General features: G+C 50.1%; 8 protein-coding genes across 8 annotated transcripts; 3 read left to right on the top strand and 5 right to left on the bottom strand.

Annotated features, from left to right (window-relative positions):
• Positions 1-93: 93 nt before the first annotated feature.
• On the bottom strand, positions 94-4,237 carry GIQ15_04907 (uncharacterized protein; the record flags this gene model as incomplete). Its single annotated transcript, XM_033552324.1, has 7 exons — positions 94-181; positions 274-334; positions 410-1,884; positions 1,935-1,967; positions 2,025-2,588; positions 2,853-3,066; positions 3,115-4,237. 7 exons carry the CDS (start codon positions 4,235-4,237, stop codon positions 94-96), a joined length of 3,558 nt encoding a protein of 1,185 aa, XP_033406054.1.
• A 162-nt stretch (positions 4,238-4,399) lies between these two features.
• On the top strand, positions 4,400-4,929 carry GIQ15_04906 (ubiquitin-conjugating enzyme; the record flags this gene model as incomplete). The annotated part of the gene is made up of 2 exons (XM_033552323.1): positions 4,400-4,562; positions 4,610-4,929. 2 exons carry the CDS (start codon positions 4,400-4,402, stop codon positions 4,927-4,929), a joined length of 483 nt encoding a protein of 160 aa, XP_033406053.1.
• A 553-nt stretch (positions 4,930-5,482) lies between these two features.
• On the top strand, positions 5,483-6,894 carry GIQ15_04905 (uncharacterized protein; the record flags this gene model as incomplete). Its single annotated transcript, XM_033552322.1, has 8 exons — positions 5,483-5,498; positions 5,546-5,589; positions 5,663-5,697; positions 5,747-5,832; positions 5,881-6,116; positions 6,169-6,206; positions 6,254-6,391; positions 6,438-6,894. 8 exons carry the CDS (start codon positions 5,483-5,485, stop codon positions 6,892-6,894), a joined length of 1,050 nt encoding a protein of 349 aa, XP_033406052.1.
• Positions 6,895-7,177: 283 nt separating this feature from the next.
• On the bottom strand, positions 7,178-8,185 carry GIQ15_04904 (uncharacterized protein; the record flags this gene model as incomplete). The annotated part of the gene is made up of 1 exon (XM_033552321.1): positions 7,178-8,185. The coding sequence occupies one exon, from the start codon at positions 8,183-8,185 to the stop codon at positions 7,178-7,180; it is 1,008 nt and encodes a 335-aa protein (XP_033406051.1).
• Positions 8,186-9,229: 1,044 nt separating this feature from the next.
• On the bottom strand, positions 9,230-11,379 carry GIQ15_04903 (Amine oxidase; the record flags this gene model as incomplete). The annotated part of the gene is made up of 4 exons (XM_033552320.1): positions 9,230-9,441; positions 9,489-10,394; positions 10,447-11,026; positions 11,077-11,379. 4 exons carry the CDS (start codon positions 11,377-11,379, stop codon positions 9,230-9,232), a joined length of 2,001 nt encoding a protein of 666 aa, XP_033406050.1.
• Positions 11,380-14,125: 2,746 nt separating this feature from the next.
• On the bottom strand, positions 14,126-16,088 carry GIQ15_04902 (PTR2-domain-containing protein; the record flags this gene model as incomplete). The annotated part of the gene is made up of 5 exons (XM_033552319.1): positions 14,126-14,753; positions 14,817-15,003; positions 15,065-15,313; positions 15,384-15,532; positions 15,898-16,088. The coding sequence occupies 5 exons, from the start codon at positions 16,086-16,088 to the stop codon at positions 14,126-14,128; spliced, it is 1,404 nt and encodes a 467-aa protein (XP_033406049.1).
• Positions 16,089-18,529: 2,441 nt separating this feature from the next.
• Positions 18,530-20,596, top strand: GIQ15_04901 (uncharacterized protein; the record flags this gene model as incomplete). The annotated part of the gene is made up of 3 exons (XM_033552318.1): positions 18,530-18,777; positions 18,852-19,802; positions 19,873-20,596. 3 exons carry the CDS (start codon positions 18,530-18,532, stop codon positions 20,594-20,596), a joined length of 1,923 nt encoding a protein of 640 aa, XP_033406048.1.
• A 785-nt stretch (positions 20,597-21,381) lies between these two features.
• On the bottom strand, positions 21,382-21,606 carry GIQ15_04900 (putative cytochrome P450; the record flags this gene model as incomplete). Its single annotated transcript, XM_033552317.1, has 1 exon — positions 21,382-21,606. The coding sequence occupies one exon, from the start codon at positions 21,604-21,606 to the stop codon at positions 21,382-21,384; it is 225 nt and encodes a 74-aa protein (XP_033406047.1).
• Between the last annotated feature and the right edge of the window lie 231 nt (positions 21,607-21,837).

The raw sequence follows: 21,837 nt of genomic DNA, 5'->3' as shown, positions 1-21,837 counted from the left end.
TCGCAGAGTTGTGTGTTGAGCCAAAAAATATCCTGTTTTATCAAATTGTTATTCTCTATGGTTCTGGGTATACAGATAGAATTTCGTATTCAACTAATTCGTGAATTCGCTGAGGTCCGGGTATCTAAGATCGGCATTTTCTTCTAAAAATGCCATCCATCTCTTGAGGAATGAAGATCCGCTAAATAATATCCAGTTAGTATAGTAGGTAATAGGTAGGGCGAGAGGAGAGGAAAATGGCACAAAATCCCCCTCAGGGCATGAATAGCATACCTGCTGACGGTCTCTGAGTCTCCACAGATACACAAGTGTCGTCTCGGGCGAGTCATGGCAACTACTCTAATGGTTAACATAGATTCGACAAGATCTAACAATGATCGAAAGAAACGAGAGTGAATGTAAATTATACCATTAAGTCGCCTTTTCTCTCCGAGGAAGCCAACCTCGTGATCTGGATTACTCCTGACCAGGCTAACGACGACAGCTTCTTTCTCTCGGCCTTGAAATCCATCCACACTTCCTAGCTCAAGGGTAGGAAACTTCTCCTTTAGGAGCTGAGATAATAATGCAACTTGGGCGTTGTAAGGCGTGATGACTGCGATGTCATCCGGTCTAACACCCGCAGATACTAGCGTTTCAACATGTCTTGCAACAACCGCTGCTTCCATATCGTTACATTTACTCTCAACGAGCATCGCTTTCGCCAGTATGCCTGTAGAATCTGGGGATTTTTCAGGAAAATCTCCACCCTGGGTATCATGAAATATAAGCGGCTCTCTAGTATCTTCGGTATCCTCGATTTCATACGGTAAGTCTTTCAAGAGTCTTGATTTGACGGCATCGGCAGCTATCAGCTTAGATTCATACAGCTCATGAGAAGGGAAGCCCATAATCTTTTCGTGCATGCGGTATTGGGTGGTCAACATCCGCTTTATGCCAGTACCATGAAGGGAGAGTAGTCGGTCGAATAGCGTTATCTCCAAGTTACGTACGTCGTGTTTATTAGACAGCTTCGAGAAGCCGGGTAAATCATTGAAGTCGTCTTTATCACCCCAGTCCCATAAGGGAGGGGTATCGGGCTTCGCTGTGGCCGAAGATTTTGATATTATAGTTGGAGGAAGCTGCAAGTGATCTCCAGCAAGTATCACTTTGGACGCAGGGAGTAACGGGATCCAACACTGCGCTTCGCGAGCCTGACTGGCTTCGTCGATGAGTACAACGTCGAATTTCTGATTCTTTAGCTGATGTCCGCCAGCTCCATGGAGTGTTCCAAGAACCACCTGGCTACCAGAGACAATGCTGTCAACGCATTTAGCCTCACGCTGTCTGAACTCTTTCCGAAGTTCCTTCAGATCGCCATATATAGCTCGTCGTTCTCTTCCATTCCTAGTCTTTCGGATACTGGCTTGTTTCGTATCGATCTCTTTCCTAACGTCTTTCACGATAGCGGCAGCCTCTGAGGTTTGAGATAGAACTTCTAATGAATGGTCCACGACAGACGATAGTAGGCGTGCCGGATGTCCAATTCGAACCAAAGGGACCTTATGCGAGGCAAGGCGTTCGACAATGTTGTCGACGGAGATGTTCGATGGACCACAGACTAAAACCCTTTTCTTGCGTTGGATTAACTGACGGATTAATTCGATTAGTGTATGTGTTTTTCCCGTACCGGGAGGGCCATGGATTAGTGCTATTTCCCTAGATGCCAGAGCAAAGCGTATAGCTTCTTTCTGGGAGTCGTTGAGGGATGGGTCTATAAATTCCAGAGGCCCAACAGACTCAAAGTCCAGGGGTGAAGGCGTCGTATGGCCAAAGAGCACTCGCATCAGGGTTGAATGCTCCGACTCTTCCAGTTTTTCCAGCTTCACCATCGTCTGGTTCATCCTGGATACGGTCAGTATGGTGAACCCGTGAGTTGGACGGATGTATCTTACCGTCTATACGTGACGTCGTTTGCCAACTTGACGCTGTATATAGTCCTCGTCAGCACTCTCTAAAGCAAATATATAGAAAGACCATCTCACAGCCAAAGCTTACGGCCCCAAAGGTCATCCACGCCATCATCGTCCTGTTTCCCAGGCTTCCCCCGATCTCCAAAAGCAGCCCAGACGGCCCTCTCTCCGACACGAGTGACCACTCCCTCCAGCCCTCTCTGGCCCTTCTCATCATCATTCCCGTTCTTAGAGCGTGCTGTTTTCCCCGAAGATATCTCCTCGACTCGCACAATATCTCCAACCGTGATGCCATGAACGCCTAGCCGGGTATTATCTTCACCACTCTGCTCGTTTCCCTTACCACTACCTTTCCCCTTTCCACTGGGTCCGGATAACGCGGTATCAATTCCGAATTCTCCCACTTCTCGTCCGCCCATGCCTGTTCGGCAGTTTGTGAGTACCATTCCCGTAAGTGCGCGGCCGGCATTTTGTAGTGCACGGCGCGTCGAGGCGGATGCGGGCGTGGAACCGGAGCTGGAGGAGGATAGAGGGGAGGAAGATATCTCGTCTTCATGTTCTGCTAGGAGGAGACGCTGTTGCATTTGCGCAAATCGGGAGATCGAAATGGATGGCATCGTGGCGGGGTCATCGATGCTATGATGTGATGACTGCGTAATTTATAATCGTTACATCGATCATTAAAATATATCTATCGTAGATATCTTGGATAGCTATCCTCGTGTAGATCGTAGGCCGTACTTGTGGTGGATGTGGTGTTGGAGTCAAACTGTGGTAAATAAATATTTACTGCAAACATTTACCCGTACTTACGAACGCATATATAGACCATCACTTAGAATACAAATCTAGTATACACTAAACGCTAGAAGAAAGACGTTCTCGCTATATCAAAATCACGGCTCAAGCTTGATACCGATCTTACTCTCTCTCTTGACATCAACCTCTCCCTTGATCCGACTTTCATCCTTGATCCGACTTTCATCCTTGATACGACTTTCATCCTTGATACGACTTTCTTCCTTGATCAGACTCTCTCCCTTGACAACAGGGAATTTAACATCATCCTCTTCATCCATCTTCCTAACTCTCTTCCCCTTCCCCCTGACCTCCCCTATACACAAGCCCGTCCCAGCCAAATCACACTCCCCGCACCTCTTACCAACAGGCAAACACACCGTCTGTCCCAGCCCGACAAGCAACTTATTAATCTCATGCCATTTATCCTTGGGCAACCAGCTCTCGAGCGCCGCACGAGTAGCTTCTGGCGTCTTCGTCTTGTTCCACCCCCACATGTTCGTGATACGATGAACATGGACGTCGACGCCGATGCCTTCGTGTCTGTTCCATGCGGAGCTCATGCAGAGATATGCCATCTTGGGCCCCACGCCAGGTAACCTGGTCAATCCCTGGATGGTAGAGGGTATGTCGGAGTCGAATTCGTCTCGTAGTATCTCGGCCGTGGCTTTGATGTATTTGGTCTTGTTGTTGTGGAAGCCTACTGTCCCTATCAGTTCGTTTAGGCGGGTGTGGGAGACAGCGAGGACGCGTTCAAGGGTCAGCGTGCTGGGTGCTGTCTGGTGTTCGTGGTCCCATACTTCGGCTATGGGAGTGTTGGAGGTCTCGTCTGAGAGCTGGGTATGGAGTCTCTGCATGGCGACTGCGGTGACGGTGTCTTTGGTCTGGGAGGAGAGCATGAGTGCTATCAGGGTCTGGAACCGTCTGTCTCGGGGTGAGGATGAGCGCCAGTATAGCTCTGCGCATCCCATCGTGTCGACGGGGGCGGTCGGGTCGCGTTCTCTCATGCGTTTGACTGTATCGTAGATGGTCTCCCAGTTGGACGGGGGAGCTATCACGACCTCGCCATTGGGGGTGGTAGTTTTGCGCGCAGGCAGCTTTCGACCAGCCGGTTTCTTCTCTTCATGTTTCTGTTCCTCCTTGACGAGGACTTTGCGAGGGGGTCTGCTCTTTGTCGTAGGTGTAGTCGGCTTCCGTTCTCGCTTTCGCTTCTTCGTCGTAGTCAACAGGTCTTCGATGTCGGTTGTATTCGCGGACGACAGCCCTGAGCTGTCGTCTTTCACTTCTTTGACTTCTTTTGTCTCTTCAGTCTCTTCTTTGACCCCTTTGACCTCTTTGACCTCTTCTTTGACTTCTTCTTTGACGTTGATGTCTTCCTTTATACGGCGGTCTCTGTCCTCTCTCTTGACCGCGACCGACCTCGTCTGACGCGCAGCCAGGGCCTCTGCAAGCCTGGCTGCTTCTCGCGATACTCTGGAGGCGCGCATTGCTGTTGTTCTCTTCTTCCTCCTGTCGACTTGATATCGTAGCCACAGTCTCAGCCACATCCGTCATCGCGTACCTCGGCAAAACAGGATATATCTATCATCATAACAATAACAATAGCTACAGAGCAGGATAACAATAACAACAACAACAACAACAACACAATGGCTGAGATACCGACGACGACCACGAAACGCCTCCTCCGCGAGCTAAAGGAATACTCCAAGTCGCCTAACGAGTCGCTCGTCTCCCTCGCGCCCGTCAGCGACGACGACCTGCTGCACTGGGAGGCCGTCCTCCGCGGCGTCCCCGACACTCCCTACGAAGGTATCTCTACTGCCGCTAGATATAGACGACCGAGCTGACAGGAATAGACGGCCTCTGGCTGCTGCACATAGCGATACCGCCGACGTACCCTCTGCACCCGCCCAAGATCACCTTCTCGACGCGCATCTGCCATCCGAACATCTCGTTCAAGACGGGCGACATCTGTCTCACGCTGCTCACGTCGGAGCACTGGACGCCCGTCTACACCATCTCCAGCACCCTGTCGGCGATACACCAGCTGCTGACGGACCCCAGCCCGGACTCGCCGCTGAACGTTGACGTTGCCGCCCTGCTGCGAGACGGCGACCTGCTGGGATGGACGGCGCTGGTCAAGTACTGGACTGCCACGGAGCGGTGGAGGGCGTGATATATTATCTTGTAATATGATATGATATACTTGGTGATGCGATGATATAGGATATATACGGTGATATGTATACTAGTAGCTGTATCTAACCGCGGGAAGCGCCCGACTGTCTGTATCTCCAGGATGACGGATGGATGCATGCGGCCAGCTGTCGCCCTTCGTTCGCCGTCCGTCTCACAGCGCTGCTCGCTCCCATTCGACGTCGTCCTCGACTCTTTGGGCAGCCTGCAGTAGGCCAGGCAAAAGAAAGGTGGACGGCCGCAAATCTCGTCCGGCTCCGTATAGCGATCTGTTCTATAGGCAGGCTGAGTGAAGCGAGCGGGCCGCAACTAGTCGCTCCACCAAGTAGAAAGTAGGTAAAGAGAGAGAGCAGGGATCGGGCAGTTGATGCTGTGAATGGCGGATTAATAAAGGACTGATCCCTTGTCTATAACTCCCCGCATGTTCTGGGCGAGGATATTTTCTTTATCCTGTTTGCGACTGCGATTCTGTACACCGTCGGACTGAGATTCAACCAGTACACGCAGTATAGGAAGAGGATAAGAGCGTCAAGATGCCTTCCGGCGAAGGTGAGTACGGCATCATCAGTAAAGAGAGAGAGAGCTAACGACGATAGTTCCGATGGTCGCGTCCAACGAGGTGATCGATGTCGACGACTCGGTGCGTTCTGCGTCCTGCGTTCCTCTTGATAGAATTTATGCCCTCCCTTACGAACCATGCTAATACCCTGCAGCGCGAAACGATCCTGGACTCTGCATTCTCCGATCAGTGGGCGTCCCGTCCCTTGCTGCATGCTCAGCGCTGACCATGGCCACAGATCCAGCACCACGGCCTCGCTGACCTCGAGTATAATGAAATACACCTACGAGCATGGCCGTCGATATCACAAGTACCAGGAAGGCCGTTCGTCGTCCACCTACTGAGTCTACGGATGAGTGCTGACGTGAGAAGGATACTTGCTGCCCAACGATGAAAAGGAACAGGAACACATGGACATACTCGCGCATCTGTTCAGGCTCGTTCTCGGCGGACGACTGTTCCTCGCGCCCATCCCGGCGGATATCAGACGAGTGCTGGACATCGGGACGGGGACGGGCGAGTGGGCGATTGATATGGGTGAGCTACGGCCTTTGCAAGCAGAGTGTTACTGGGCTAACGAGTTAGCTGATCGATACCCGGATGCAAAGGTATGCAAGACGGCATGGACGAAGAACGAAGAACGAAGCTGAGACGTGGTAGATCATAGGAAACGACCTCAGCCCGATCCAGCCAGGACTGTAAGTGCACCTTACGATATGATATGTAAGTGTGACTGACGAGACAGGGTGCCGCCAAACGTGCAGTTTGAAGTCGACGATGTCGAGAACGACTGGGCCCACGGCGCTCCCTTCGACTACATCCACTGCCGCTTCATGGCCTCCTCCATCAGAGACTGGCCCCGTCTCTTCCGCCGCGTCCTCGAGTATGTTTACCTTACCTATATCCACGTACTACGGCTAACTAGGTAGAAACCTGGAACCAAACGGCTACGCTGAATTCTACGACTTCGACTTCTTCTTCCGCAGCGACGACAACTCCCTCCTCCCATCACACGAAATGTACGTGAACTGTTCCGAGACGACGCGCGCGGCCGAGAAGATCGGCCAGACCGCCTGTCCCGGCCCGCACCTTGCCGGCTGGGCTCGAGACGCAGGCTTCGTCAACATCTCGGAACAAAAGCTGAAGATACCGATTGGGCCGTGGGCGAAGGATCCGAAGATGAAGGAGATCGGGGCCTGGAACCAGCTGCAGGCCATGGAAGGGATGGAGGGATGGTCGATGGCGTTGTTGACGAGGATAATGGGGTGGAGCGAGGAGAAGGTGAGGGAGCATCTGGTGAAGTTGAAGAGGGACTATTTGGATCCGAAGATACATGCGTATATGACGGGGTATGTGGTGTACGGGCAGCGGCCGAAGGATAAATGAACTTGATACGTAATAGTAATGAATGATGATACCGTGTTTATGGTGAGACGTGATAAGTCTGATCTATTTAGGTTGATCTGATACATGTTTCTCGGAAACAAAGTCAAACAAAAGTCAAACACACACGGGTCAGGACAGGAACAGAACAGGAACAGGAGGGACAGGAACAGGAAAAGATAGAAACAGGAAAAACAGGACGCTTTTCATGATAATCGTATAAGGAGCGGATAGGAAAATCGTTAGCGCCAAGTCAACACCACCATTTTAATGCAGGTCTATTAAACTAGAGAACGAGAGCAACACCGACAGCACCACCCATAACAGCAACAAAGACACCGGTCAGCCCCACGCTCGAAACACCGGCCGCACCGTTCTGCAGCGTCGGAGTGGCCGAGGGAGCCGGGGAGCCGTTGCCGCCACCGTTGCCCACGTCCGAGGGAGTAGGATAGACGACCACGACGGAGGTGTAGGTGTGCACTGAGCCGTCGGCCGCGGTCGTGGTGCCGACCTGGGTAGAGGTAGAAGACGAACGGGGCCTAGTAGTAGTAGGCGTGGTGGCTCTAGACGTAGCTGGGCGAGAGGTCTCGGAGGGCGAGCTGGTGGTGCGAGTAGGAGATGTTTCGGTCGTGAGAGTGGTGCCGTCTGTCTCTCTGGTCGTCTCTCTCGTGGTAGGAGTGGTCGTGGGCGTCGTAGGAGTGGTCGTAGGAGTAACGGTAGGCGTGATGGTAGGCGTCTCGGAGGGAGAAGTAGGAGAGGTAGGAGAAGTAGGAGTCTCGGTCGGCGTCGTAGGAGTAGCAGTGGGAGAAGTAGGAGTGACGGTGGGCGTAGCAGTCGGCGTATCAGTAGGACTCGTAGGACTCGTAGGAGACGTAGGAGAGGTCGGCGTGGTAGGCGAGGGAGTGCCTGCAGGAGAAGATGAGCTGTTGTCCGTGGGAGCCGCGGTGGGAGACTCCGGGCCAGAAGTAGGAGAGGCAGTGGGAGAAGCAGTTGGACTGGGACTGGGACTGGCCGTACTTGAAGGTGGTATCGTGGGCGAGGTGGTGATGTCGCCGGTGTTCTGTCTCCTCACGCGCTTGAAGCGAGCCTCCTCGACAGCGACGACGGCGGCGACGGGCACAGGGTCAGCGGGCACAGCTCGCTTGTGGAAGAGCTTCAGCGAGAGGTTGTGCAGCGAGAAGACGGGCGTGTCCTCGTCGCGCGGACGGTGTTTACGCAGCTGGCGATGGCGGAGAGGCTCTGCGGATGCGAGGCAGAGCAGGGCCAGCGTGATGAGCAGGAGGAGACGGGCCATCTTGACAATCTTGACAATTGAGGTGGATGAGAAAGAAGATGATGAACAAGAGGAAGAGACGAGCTTATGTATAGCTTAGCGGCCAGTTTCAGTTTCACGTCGCTAGAGACAGCCAAAGAGCGTCCGCCAGCTCAGCCTGATATCGTCCACTATTCACCTCCCAATGGCTTGCATAGCCACATACTATTATTATACAGCCTACGAGAGCAAGCCGCGAGCCCACCGGCCAGAGCAGAAGCAGACGTGTTTCAAACCCTGCACGGCGGCGCTATTCTCGGACTTTTGGCTCGCTTGTTGCCAGGCTAATCCATGGGAGAAACAGGCCAGACAGGCTCATCCCTGCTCGCCGGTTCTCGATCGCAGGGATGAAGCTTTGTTTCTTGTTTCTTGTTTCCTGTCCACAGTCGAAGATGGAAGATGGGGTGGGACAGTCGAAGATGGAGTGGGACATGGCATGGAACAGCGTCCTCCCACATACGACGGTGTGATCCAGTTGACGTTGCCTGGTTGATGGCGTTTCGACGGCAAATAGTCGCCGATGTTTCATTCTACCACATACTCTACACAGGATAGAGATAGATAAGTCGGATAGATGGATAGATAAGTCGGATACAGTTGACAATGAACCGACGCCACTGTTGATTCGTTCATGCACAAGAGTACCTGCACGTCCCTGACAAGTTGCCCTGGTTACTACTGGTTACTGGTTACTGCTAGAGTATTCTGATAGAGTTGAATGATACCCCGCGAGGAACTGGTTACTCCTGTTTAACGTTGATGGCTCGCTGTTTCACCGGGGATTGGCCACCACATAGGAATATACTCAGAGTTTCCATATTAATTGTCAGGGGCAACCATGAGAAATAGACTTGCTCGACCTTGATGGCCACGACGGTATCATCGTATATGGGTACTAGTGTGGTATCATCTACTTCTGACCGAAGACCTCCTGAACTCGCCTCGTCGATACTTTCGATACTTAGAGTGATAGATCTAGAATGATAGATTAACCTATGTACACTGCGTTCGTTGATCATTACCACGTCATAGCTTCGAGGTTGGGCATGAACACTCCTGGCGCTCGCTCGGCTTAGTATCAACATGCAGCGAGGACCGGTTGACGTTCTGCGTCGATTGCGGGACGTCCAGGGCAGGATTCTTCTCGAAGAAGCCATCCGGTCGAAGCATGATGCTTATCTTCTCCATGGGCATCACGGGGAAGTCTTCTGGTCGTGGGTTATGCGTGAGTGCGAAGGCTGTTGTTCGTTAGCATGTATACATAAAGGAAGAGTAAGGGACATACTATGCCATAGGACTACGTCTGTATTCTCGACGTTTTCATCTCGGGCCACCCATTCCTCAACGCCGGAACTGGCTCTACTCTGGTTAGTGAACTCGCCGGCTGCGTAGAGTTCGTCGTCGTGATACTTGGTCACCCAGATAGACCGTGTGGCGAACTGTGCTCGTTTCCTGTTAAAGCTGCGTGGATGCATGAGCATGAGCTGACTAGGTAGAGCGTGAAGCTTATATGCCACCGGCTTGCCGGATGTGGGGTTGATGATGTTGTCGTTCCTGATCTTGAAGACGCGTGCATCAGGTACACTTAGGTCTGCGGCCGTCGAGCGTTTTAGGACGGTAGTTTCCTGCACGTATCCTACACCATAAGGGTTCGTCGCTGGGTCATCTGGCATGGGAACGCTGTCTTGGTATATTACTGTATTGTTATGGCCGTCTATGGCGGGGTCGATGCGCATGTTGAATATATGCTGATGATATGCAGCCATGACTCCCGGGGCGACGTTGGTGCCGAAGGGGACCGACACTCCTTCGTCGATGGGCATAGTAGACAGTATGCCTGTAGCTCGTACCTCAAGCTCGATGTTTCCCGCTTGATCGAATATCCAGGCAAAGATGTATTCGTAGTTGGCAACCGTGCAGATCATCTGTAGGACGAGTTGGCGGTTTCGGACCACAGTGGCGGCTTGGGAGCGGTAGTTGGTGTGTTTATGTTGGATGCCGTTGTCTTGTTCGTGTAGACAGAGAACATTCTTGAGCAGGACCGGGTTGCCCTTTGAGTCAATCCGGTAGCCGTCAAAGTACTTGATGTGGCCGAGACAGTCACATCCTAGTGATAGCTGGTTGGCCGTGCTTCCGAAGCCGACGTCTCCAACATCGAAGGCCTGTTTGCGGTGGTATGGCGCTCGAGGATCTATATAGGGGTAAGTAATGTCAAACGTTGATGTAACTTGCATATGACCCACCTCCATAAGGTACCGTCATCTCATTCACAGCGAGACGGTAGAAGACATTGCGTCGGTCATAGGTAACCCCATAAAGCACCATCCCTTCACGATAGTTGAATCCAACACGGAACCGCCACTTTTGCCAATACACCAAGTTCCCATCCAGTGAGAACGACGGCCCCTCGGGCTGCTGCACAATATACGGCTTGAGATCCGTTCGGAGCGGCTCCTCCAGCAGATCATGAGCGTATTGCACGGCCTTGGCTGGCTTCCATGGCTGAGTGGGAGTCGTCGAATGATCCGCTCCGGTCGGCAGTCGGTCAATGCGGACTAGCTCCTTGGTCATGCAGTCAAAAACAGGAGAAATCGTGCATGGTAGCGAGTAGTGATTATGTTGTAGATTATCCGTGTCGACAATGTACAGGTAAAACTGGAATAGACGGCGGGTTTCGCCTTGGTCGTCTGTTCCGTAGATCCATGGATCCGTACACACGGTGACACCTGGAGGGAGGTTCAACTTTTCAATCTCAGCCTTGACAGCAGGATGCTTCAGACAGCGCTCTTCCATGTCTATCAGTTCATCTACATCGGCCGGGCCCTATGAGCATGTCAGTAACGTGTAGGCCATGCTCGCTAGGATGAACTCACCTGTACGTCCTTGGGAAGCTCCTTGGCGTGTAGCAGCGCCCTGGTATCGATATTAATCAACGCCTTCATGAAGCTCTTGGTGTCCATCCGATGGAACAAGGCCATGAGTAGGCGAGCTGGCTTTCTGGGGAGGGAGACACACAGTCTCTCCGCCTCGATATAGGGCACAACATCCTTCTTGATCGGCTCCTGCACGTCAACCACCTTGTACCGCAGAGGAACTCCCGGAAATGCATTCTCGAGGACCTTTACAGCCAACCTGAGCTCAGCAGGCGTCACCGGATCAAACGGATGTGGTGTCATTGTGATATGTCGTTGCTTCTATCCTTCTCCGGTACTTTGTATGATATTTAACAAAGATAGAAGATACAGAGTGACTGGGGCCATGTTAAGTACTGTCCTGGTCCTCCGCGGCCCACCGACCTGGAACACGAAGCAGCATGGTGCAAGTTGCCGGCCAGCAGCCACTGACAGACCGCGGCTGGCTTCAACTTTTATCTTCGTTCCCTCTTGCCTTCGCGCCCAAGAGTTTTGGCTGGTGGAGTGCCAAGAAAACCAAGTCCGCTGAAGCTTTTCGACTTCCCGATTGGTCAGATCACGGGATCGCCCGCATGGACTTGCCGTTTAGGGAAAAGGCAGGCTGCACTCCAAGTCTTGGCACTCTCTTCCTTGGCCCATCGGATATTTTTGTGACCAGCTTCGTCCATCTTTTCTTCTTCGCCGGTTCATGTATAAGGTGCGGAGTGCAGCGTATATTGCTTCTTCAGAGGCGAACGCTGTGCAGAAGATCTGGCCGGGAGCGTTGAACCTAGAAACGATATCTTTTTTCGGGACGTTTGCACCATTTTTCTCACTGGGCTATACAGTACCAAGGATACCCTGAGACGCTTTAACACATAGAGTTTGCTTGAACCACGCGTTACGGCCTGATATTCTCAGGAGGCCGGCGATGTCGAATGAATGACGGACAACACTGAGGCGACTAGGATGGCTGCTAATGTAGAAGCGTCAAGCAGGATGTAAACAGACGGGCTCGATATAACAAGTTAACGTCGGATGGAGAAAGTCCACGCGGATCCGGGCTTCTAGGCCTGCTGTATATGAGGGGAACCTATCCTCTAGTGGGCGGGGACGGGCGAGGAGAAATATCCTTCTGATCTAAACATTCCTGACAGCGGCTTTTTCCATCAGTTGATGTGTTGGACTTGCATAAAACCCCCACGCCAGAACCGCCGAACCGACGGAGTATATATACTCCGTGAGAGAGCTCGGCTGAGGATGACTAAGATGGATGAGTCAGCTTCCAAGTCTATTTTGACGGCAGGAGAAGCAGACAAGTTGAACTTCATCTCTGGATGTCAAGATGCCATCTATGAAGCCGCCTCCATGAGTTATCACCTTGGTTATTCTCACCATCGAAGAGATAAACCCCATTTGATTCCTCTGATTGTTATGTCTAGGGGCCTGTGGTAATAGCAATCAACCGAAGGCTCGGTACTTACAGAGTCCATCGTCTAGACATAACTATACCTTGATGATGAGCTAGACAATACACATGGATGTGCCGAATTCTCAAATTGATACGGAGTACTTCTATCTAATAACTCCTCGGATACCACTCCTTCCACCCCAAATTTATGAATCATGTGGCAGTAATTGTTTACGGGAGCCTCTCAGGGGGTCGGAGGGTTGAGGGATGACAGCATGTCCATCCACAGACTCATTACTAGGGATACTAGTACCCTATGCTGCAATTTATCAGAAATTAAGTTTTCCCAACAAAAGCAAACGAACCAAGCACAAGAAGTCTCTCGATATGGGATTGTGTGAACATATATATTTTCTTCTTCTAACGCCCGGACTGCTATAAAGAAATGCGTCTACTACCGCTGATATCTGGTATGTGGCGCCCGAACTTTAAGGCAACGGGCATTCGCTAGGACTTGTGATAGCGGTGCACTCAAAATGGGGTACACGGGAAGCGCGCATACAGAATACTTATATAGGGAGAGAAGAAGAGAAGATATATTCCGTAAAAAAGAATACGAAATCCCTTCTTTTAAGCTTGTTTCCTTTTCCTTCAGTCACCCAAACCGAAACAAAAACCACTCGCAGTGAAAGCAGGCTCGAGAAATTTAAGGACTTCAACAATATCAGAACCGAAATGAGATGCGGAATATAGGGGGATCGCGCGGATGGCATTAGATTTACTATTTGGACCGTCGTCCGACACCCAGTCAGCCCAGATGGCCATGTGAGCAGCACGGCCGACAGGATTATCAACGAATAATCGACAGTGCAAGTAGCTTGATTGGATAATTTCAGAGATGTGGTGCCGGCAGCTTGATCTGCGATGTCCTCGGAGGCTCGGAGGCTCCCGCAAACCAAACCCGAAGTTGGGAATAATGTAATCGGGCTTAAGGCAATCGCAATAAGTGGACGAGAACAGCATGAAGTCGGGGATTGAGGAAGAATCCTTATATCAAGTGGCTATTTGCGATTGGTTGACTCAATTTTGTGTAGAACTTGGCTTCTTATAGATTGCCGATCTACGGGGTGCGTTAAAATATATTTTCTTTTTTTAAGCACCTTAACCATGATAAATAACGGTACACAAGAAGTACGCAGTAAATTGGGGTATTACCAAAAGTGCTGACACAGGTGGTGGCTTTTGGACACAAAATATGTGGCCCTCTTGGTGAGGATTTGGGTAGGTAGTTAGACGGTCAGTCAATCTGTGAGCAAATTGGTACTATTGAAGAAATATCTATATATACCCTTTATATTGTCGTAGGGTGCAATGGATAGCATCGCATTCTTCTTCTTTGTGACATACAAGTGAGTGCTACCCAGGGCTGTTGCAAAGTAAAAAAGTTCCCTTATCCCGTTCCCCGAGAGTCGAGTAACGGCTTGAGCTGATGGAACAACAACACCGTTCTCGAAAAACCAGTCTGACATAGGGTCACCGTGCGAGTCTAGAAGCTGCATTTCAACGGCGATATTTTGTTTTATAAAGATAAACTACCAGCGAGGAACCTCTAGAATCTTCTCAATCACTTTTCCAGAATATTAGACCAAAGGCAACCGTAGTAGCGCCCATTGCCCCGGCGATGGATGCAAATAAGATCGTTAGGTTTGGATTATGGGCGGCAGGGGCAACCGCAAGCCCCAGAACGGAATTCAGAGCGGCCGTCAATATCGTAAAGGCTTGTAGGGTTGATTTCATGTGCGACGCTGCCTTGTTGTATGCGTATTCAGATCCAGCCACTAGCCATAGCACTTCGCCCATCGCACCAGTAACGAATATTGGTACCTGTAAGAATACACTCACTTGGTTGGGTATGTTTCCATTCTCCGACGCTGGGCATTCTAGGGGCATGTTATAGCAGGGCGGCGCATTGTATACTACCTGTTGTACGCCTGATGCAATAGCCATACTGGCTGCGGTTAGAGCAAACCCAATCGACATCCTAACGGTTGCCCGAGATGGGAGATTGAACTTGTGCATGTAAGGATAGAGATAGCTTTCGAACATTGGTACAGCAATTAAAACACAAATGGGGTTCAAGCTGGCCAATGCATCGTTTGGGATACCATAAGTTACCATTTGGCCGGCCTGAGATACGAGATTGGTCTGATTTTGGTCATAGCATAGCCATATAATAGGATACATGGCCCTATATCCATTATCATCAGTTCTAGTAGCAAACTTATAGGGAGCTAGAGGCAGCAGCACTTACCAAACTCTACAAGCCTTTAACGCTTGCCGGAGATCTTCAATGAACTGATTGTCCCAAGGAACGGTCCGGCCATGTTTTTCGAGTTGAGCTTCCGGTTGAGCAGCATCAAGATTGAACCCTCCCTTGATTGCACAGGCCAGGGCACTCAAGAGTTTGGCGCGAAAGCTGGCTTCAGGTTTTCGCTGGTCTTTCGTCTCTAGTTAGCACGACGCAAATTACACACTTAAATTGAAAGGGCGCTGACTGACAGTATCTTCCACGTCCTAGGATGAGAATCAGGGTCCCAGAAGCAAGTGCGACTAGTGCAAGCAGGAATGATGTCCAGAAACCGAGATATTTCTCTAACGCAGTGCTCGCCAGGCCAGAAAGTGCACCGACATTCGTACACCAGTGAAAGATGCTGTAGACCCGTCTCACAGCCAGCTCATGGTCCACGATGACACGTTCACCTGTCTCGAGAACGGCAATATGTTTCTGGTCTCCACGTATCTGATCGGCTTTAACAAGACAACCATCCTTAGTCGATGATTATCCCCTCTCAAATAGCCTGGTTAGTGGAATGGGTACCTGTAAAAGGCGCAACACTCGATTTCACCCCTCCAACACCAAGCCCTATCAAAATAAACGACCCAATAAGGCCCCCTAGGCCAGCTCCTGCATCTAGTGCCTGTGGGATAGAAGTAAGAAGAAGCAACAGGATTCCGCAGAGATATATCCTACAGGTAGTCAGTGCTATAGTAACTTTCATTGACTCTAGGAAGACGGATTCTTTACCAACAGGAGCGCACAAGTGTCTTGTAAGGACCCCAATGACCGTCTGCAAGTATTCCTGCAAATAAAGGCGTGGTATAGCAGATCAGTTTCAGGAAAGTGTTTAGTGCAGTCGCCGCCGACTGGCCCATACCCAAGGCTCCTGGCCTCCCAAAGTCTTTAGCTGGATTTTGAATATAGTTCTCTATATTTAAAAAAGAACGGTAAGTCGAGGCGATGAAGGTTGGGGTCCTTTGTATATTTATTACGCAGCGGTGCTTGCAAGGCATAGAATGCAAACCTTTCGGCCCCAGAGAAAATTGCCACCAACCATGCCGTACTGTTGATTTTGCTCCCGACGCGTCGTAAAGTTGCCAGTTCCTCCTCAGACGGCACATTTAGATCATATTGAGGTGCATTGATATCCAATGGCGGCACAGCGGAGGTTTCAGTATCAGGAGCGTCCTCCAAATGTTTCTCGCAGCGCGCAAGATTGTCCTTCTCGTTGCAAGGCACAGCCATGATTTCAAAAGGCAGCAGTAATGGGCGAGTCTTGAATGTTGGATGGAAATGGCTTTTTTTTTCCTTGGTGGGAATGAATCCTACTAGCCTCCTAGTTAACTACCCAACTACTCCGTACTCGACTAGCTATTAACTAGGTAGTCCGGAGTGGGTTAGTTAGTAAGCTTGAGAGGCAAGCAGAAAAAGAAAAAGAAAAAGCGTGGAAAGGCAAGGACAGAAACGGGAAAGGAAAGGAGAGGGAAAGAAGAGAAAAAAGTATTAGACGATGTAATGCAACATGCTGCATGCCGGTTTATTAGTACAAGACAACCCGCCATAGTGGTAGTTAACCATGAATATGATCTACCTTCCAACGGGACAGGGGCTTGCATATCGGAGATTGCACTTTGGGGGCCGATGTATAGATCTCGTAGGCCCAGTGCTCGGACGGCACTAGAGCAATGCAGCGCATGGAGTATGCGTTCTCACATGTACATATATAAAGGCAGCAGCAGGGGACGGGGAGGTTCGGGATCAGCTACCCTATCACGGCGTCATTTCGTTTCAGCTCGGTCGCCACGTTGAGCCCGCCCATGCATGCACCTGAAAAATGTCTCTTGCGTTTCTTTGCTTGTCCGTGGAGGTATCCCTCACTCCGCCGTTTGGTGGCTATTTAGACGGGCGACTTAGCGGTATTATAGATGCTTCCTTGGAATTTAGTAAGGGGGGTGCACCTCCGTGCAGCTCCCTCCAATACCGGCTAGCATTCTTACCCTTGGAGATTTCTATATTGTAGCTTCTTCCATGGATTGCTTGTTGTAGAGGTCTAGAGTGCCTGTGGCTACTATTTAAAAGCTGATCAGCCACGATCTCTGTGTTGTTTTAGGTTTTTTATAGTTAAACGGCCAGTTTAACTCTTTACCCCGTAACTAACTAGCGAGTTAAATGCCCACTGCGGAAGATAAATTGCAAACTCTCCACTCTAAATCGATGTCATCAAGTCAAATTTCCAAGCAGCACCGCACACATCAAAGGGCCACATCATATCACCAGCAAAACGATTCTTACCATCAGATATTACTGCCCCGAAATCTAAAGATCTTGTGGACCTGGCCCTTCTCCGAATATTTGACGCAGCTTCCCCCTTGGAGATCCTACCTCCAAGGATATTCCCCACGACCGAGACGGTGTTCGCAATGTACCATTCACACGATGACTGGCTCGTTCATGGAGACCTGGAGACCGAGCTAGGGAGAATGAGCTATATGCTATCCGAGCTTCCCGAACGAGGTATACCAGCAGGGTGCATCAGTATTATAAGCTCTGTCTTGTCTTCTACTTCTATTTCGACTGCCTGGAAATACAAAACTCCCTCGGTTAAAGAGCCAGATCGCGGAAGAAGGCCAGTGGGTGGTACATCAGATGCAAAAACAGCAACAACATTTGAAGACTGCCCATTATCAAAAGGACAGCTTCATTACTGTCTCAGTTGATTATAAGACAGACTCTACTGCATCCAGCTACGCAATACAACTCTGGGAGGGTTCTCTCTCAGAGATTGCTATTCAGCTATCCGAGGCCCACCTCAGGCACGCAAAGGCCTTTTTGCAAATATTTTCTTTCCTCAAGGACCCGCTAGGCGGCTTATATGGCGTCTTCAACAAGGCCGTGGACCTCTTTGTCTATATGATGACTTCTCTCGTTAGCTGGGCAGCCAGTTCCCAGGTGATCACCGATCCCTGGCCAAGAGTCAACAGGCTGCTGGCCTGTTAAAGAAGAGGGCCGGCTAGAGACGCTTCCCAAATCCTAGTCTGATACCACAACTGATATTAACCCGGCGTATTGGTATGCCTGTGGGTAGGTGTAAAGGGAGCAATGACAACAATAACAAAAAGAAATAACGGCTGTTAATAGGGGGGCAAGAACCTTACTAGCGATTAGCGCGCCAAGCCGCGTTAAATAAAGATGATCTACCTCGAAGTAGTTAGTATAATTGCCCAGGTGTACTCCGTCCACCATAAGCATGAACAAAGAGCTCTCTGCAATGCATCCATGGGTACGTTATCCACCCTGAGCAAGTTATGTATAACTTGCTTTTTCTAGTAATTCCTCCGTACCGTGTTTATCCTCGGAGTTACAAATCTTCGGAATAGATCAAATTTAAACTGACCAAGGAGGCCAAGCCAAAGGCCATGCAAGCAATACGGGCGTTGTCACATCATGTTATTTTAGATCATAGCAGACAGATGACGTAGGGTGTATGATACTGAGGCTGAGAATATTGCTTCCATCGAAGTTCACGTCTCTCCTCCCCCGCTCCAGCTTGATAGTAATAACCAGACTTTTGTGCGTTTTTCACAAAGCAGAAACACCTCAGCCTAACAATAGTCAACCGCCTATCATATCATCTCTCTCAAGCTTCAAAGTTAGCTTCTCAATCAGACTCAACTGAGCAGTTCAAGATGAACGGCGACAAAGTATTGGTACACGCATTAACGACGAAATTCCCCCACGGTGTTAAGAGTGATAGCAACAGCCCTCTGATTGAAAATGACAACGCCGTTGAAAGTGTGGTGCAGGTCAAATGCTCATGGCACCCCATGGTTTCCTCGTCTGAGGCATCCAGCAACTACTACGCCTTGATCTTTGTGGATGTCAATATCAGCGTGCAGCCAGATGCAGGCGACCACCGTATCGTGTATGATCAAAGGTATGCACAAGCTAAATTAACGGCCTATCCGCCTCTATGTGTCCAGCATATAGCAATCTAACACGCGTTTATAGTACCGGACTGAAAGAACTGTTGACCACGGTGGATTACTATACTCCGCTGACCCCTGGGGCCTCTTGGGCTGGCCGCGTCCTTGTAGTTATACCCACGCGCCCTGGCTATCTTGCGCGTACCAAATGTTTCCAGGAGCGCTTTGCCGGGTGTGCTGACATTGGTATCTTTAAAGACCGCACTGTCTTCGGGCAACAGCTTGGCTGTATAGATAGCTGTAAGCTTTCGAAGTTGCTTGACGGCTGTGTTCTCATGATCGTGCGCCCCGACAATCACCCTCATTTAAGCGATGACGCTACCGCCCTTGAGGAAGTCAAGGCTCGAATAAGTTTTCAGTGGCTGGTTGAGAATAAGCCGGAACAAAAGACTATAGCCTTGATCGATGGCCATAGAAACTTGGAGTCATTTCTTCCTTTTTATATCTCTGCAACAGCACTTGGTATCAAATTTGTCATTCTGGACCATCCAGGAGTCTGGATCTCGGATCCATCGATGCGACACCTGTATCAAAACTTCATACCAGTCGACATGACACATGACGACGACTTTCATATACGAATAGCCACGGCCGTGAAATCATACGGACATGTGGACGGCGTCTGCGCTATAGCAACCCGCTGCTTAGCCCCTGTTGCTAGAGCAGCAGCTATGTTAGGCCTGCCGACGGAATACCCTGACGCCATAGCACGTGCTAGCGATAAGCATGAGACAAGGCTTGTTGCTGGAGGCGCTGATCCAACAGCCCTTGTCTCAGGTGTGGCCGACTTAAAGAATCAGATTGCAAAGGAAGCTTTTATTCCACAGTATCCCCTCATCGTCAAGCCAACACTAGGGACAGGTTCGGAGCATGTCTATAAAGTTGAGACCGAGGCCGAGCTGCTAGAGGGAGTAAGGCGTACTTGTGGAGCTTCTGGGAAGAAAGCGCTTATAGAGGCTTATATTGACGGGCCTGAGTTGGACGTCAACTTCATTCTTCTTGATGGGGAAATTCTATTTTTTTGAGATTGCTGACGACTTCCCCAGTCCGGGAGATAATGGCCCACTCCGTAGCGACTTTTGGGAGAACACCAACGTCCTGCCTTCGAAGCTACCGCCCAGCGAGTATGCCATTGTCCGCCAGAAATTGCATCAGATTTTACTACAGTTTGGCCTCAAAACCGGAGTTTTCCACCTTGAAGCCCGCGTGCAAAACTCTTCCATGGAATATAGAGAGAAAGATGGCTTGCTTGATTTGCGTTCGAGGCCAAACATCAAGAATAGCCAAGCACCTCGCTGTTTTCTGATCGAGATCAATCCCAGGCCGCCAGGGTTCCCTTGTGTCATTGCAACGGAAGCTGCCTATGGTGTAAACATGTATGACTTGCACTTGCTTGCGTGTCTTGGGGACCACCGGCGGTTTCGAACTTTAGCCGAACCTTTTGAGCCACGTACTGCCCTCCCAAACTATGCAAGGGCCTGGAGCCAGCTTGTCTGGCTCAGGGCTGACAAGGGAGGTATTTGCGCGTCAAATGACTTTTGTGCCGAGGTGCTCCAGCGGCTCCCCCCTGACGATCGAGCGTTAATCACGAAGTCGGCATGCTTGTTCCGTCATGGAGATCGCATTCCAGAGCCGCAGCCGGGGGTTGTCATGTTTGCAGCGTTCTTTGTCGCCACGTCTAGGAGAAACCGCGATGATGTTGTGCGCGTCTCCCAGAAATTGCAACGGGAATTTTCTATTCCAGTAATTCCCACTTTAGGCGCAGCGTAACGTGTTTTTACCGTTGATATACATATGTATATTCATATAGATATTACGAATAATATACAGTCCGTTATTTATATATAGCCTACGTAGGCGCATCTTACCTATAACTGTCCAGGTTTGGCAATTGGAGGTATCTAGCCGCACAGTTATTTAGGTCTGTACACTGTACCTACAGCACAGCTTCCTGAGTTACGCTTGGGTCGGTCAAAATGAAACTAGTTAGATAGTTATCTAACCGTCAGAAATCTGTATCCTGACCTCTATTACGTTAAAATACTTTCCAGCTGCTCGACAAGATGATTGTTTTTATGTGAGCGTTAGTTAGCCCCTAGTCAACTAGATAAGGAGGAGTTGATTTATCGTGTACTTCCGTTGACATAGATAAACAAAAAATCCTCTGATTGTAAAGAAAAGTCACTAAAAGCTATAGAACGTAGCTAGCCCTGCGTATTATATTATTAGATTCTCGAAGAATAAATTTACTTCATTTCTTTGTGAAAATCCTCAGAAGTTGAATATATGTCTTCGTCATCACAAACAATGTCAAATGTAGCTTTGCTGTGAATGTTGAACCACGAAGCATCGATAATCTGGTTCTTCGGCATTGCCATCTTGCAATTGTAGTTGGGGGAATATGAAAGTCGCGATAAAGACCTTCACCATCATTAATCCCGCTCCTTGCCCAGGGCACCACCGAAGACCCTTCCCGAACGGCATGAAGCAAAACGAGCCAGCGATGGAGTCCTTGTGCTCAAGAAAACGACTTGGGTCAAACTTTGTTAGGGGTGTCATGTCTCCTGGCGTTGCCCTGAGTTCGTTGACCGCTTCCATGACACATTTGCGGGCTCAAGAAGGTGGAAGACAGCGCCCATTACGGTTGCCTTGATTGTGTCCAGGCCGGCAATTGTCCCGGCAACAAGGTCATCTTGCATCATCCTGGGAGGAATCCCAAGCTTTGCGTTGGCCTGCTGGACCATGTAGGCGACAGTCTCAGGCTCGCACATGGCCATCATATCAACAGTTGCTTTGTGCAACTGTTTTATGTTGTAGGTCAATCTGCGGGTCTCCTTGGAGAGAGGTAACCCGGCCAGAGCACACAGAGCTTGACACACATGGATACACACATGCAGGAGATGAGATACAGCAGCACCAGCACCACCACGAGCAGTTGATGAGTTGAGCCGCAGAGTCCCTGGATATTACTTTGCCGATACACTGTTGATACGCCGCATTGACTGATATCT

This window comes from Arthroderma uncinatum (assembly GCF_011692745.1).
Source record: "Arthroderma uncinatum strain CBS 119779 chromosome Unknown scaffold3, whole genome shotgun sequence".
Lineage (NCBI taxonomy): Eukaryota > Fungi > Ascomycota > Eurotiomycetes > Onygenales > Arthrodermataceae > Arthroderma > Arthroderma uncinatum.
The sequence above is the reverse complement of the archived record's forward strand: the minus strand, read 5'-3'. Positions and strand labels throughout refer to the sequence as shown.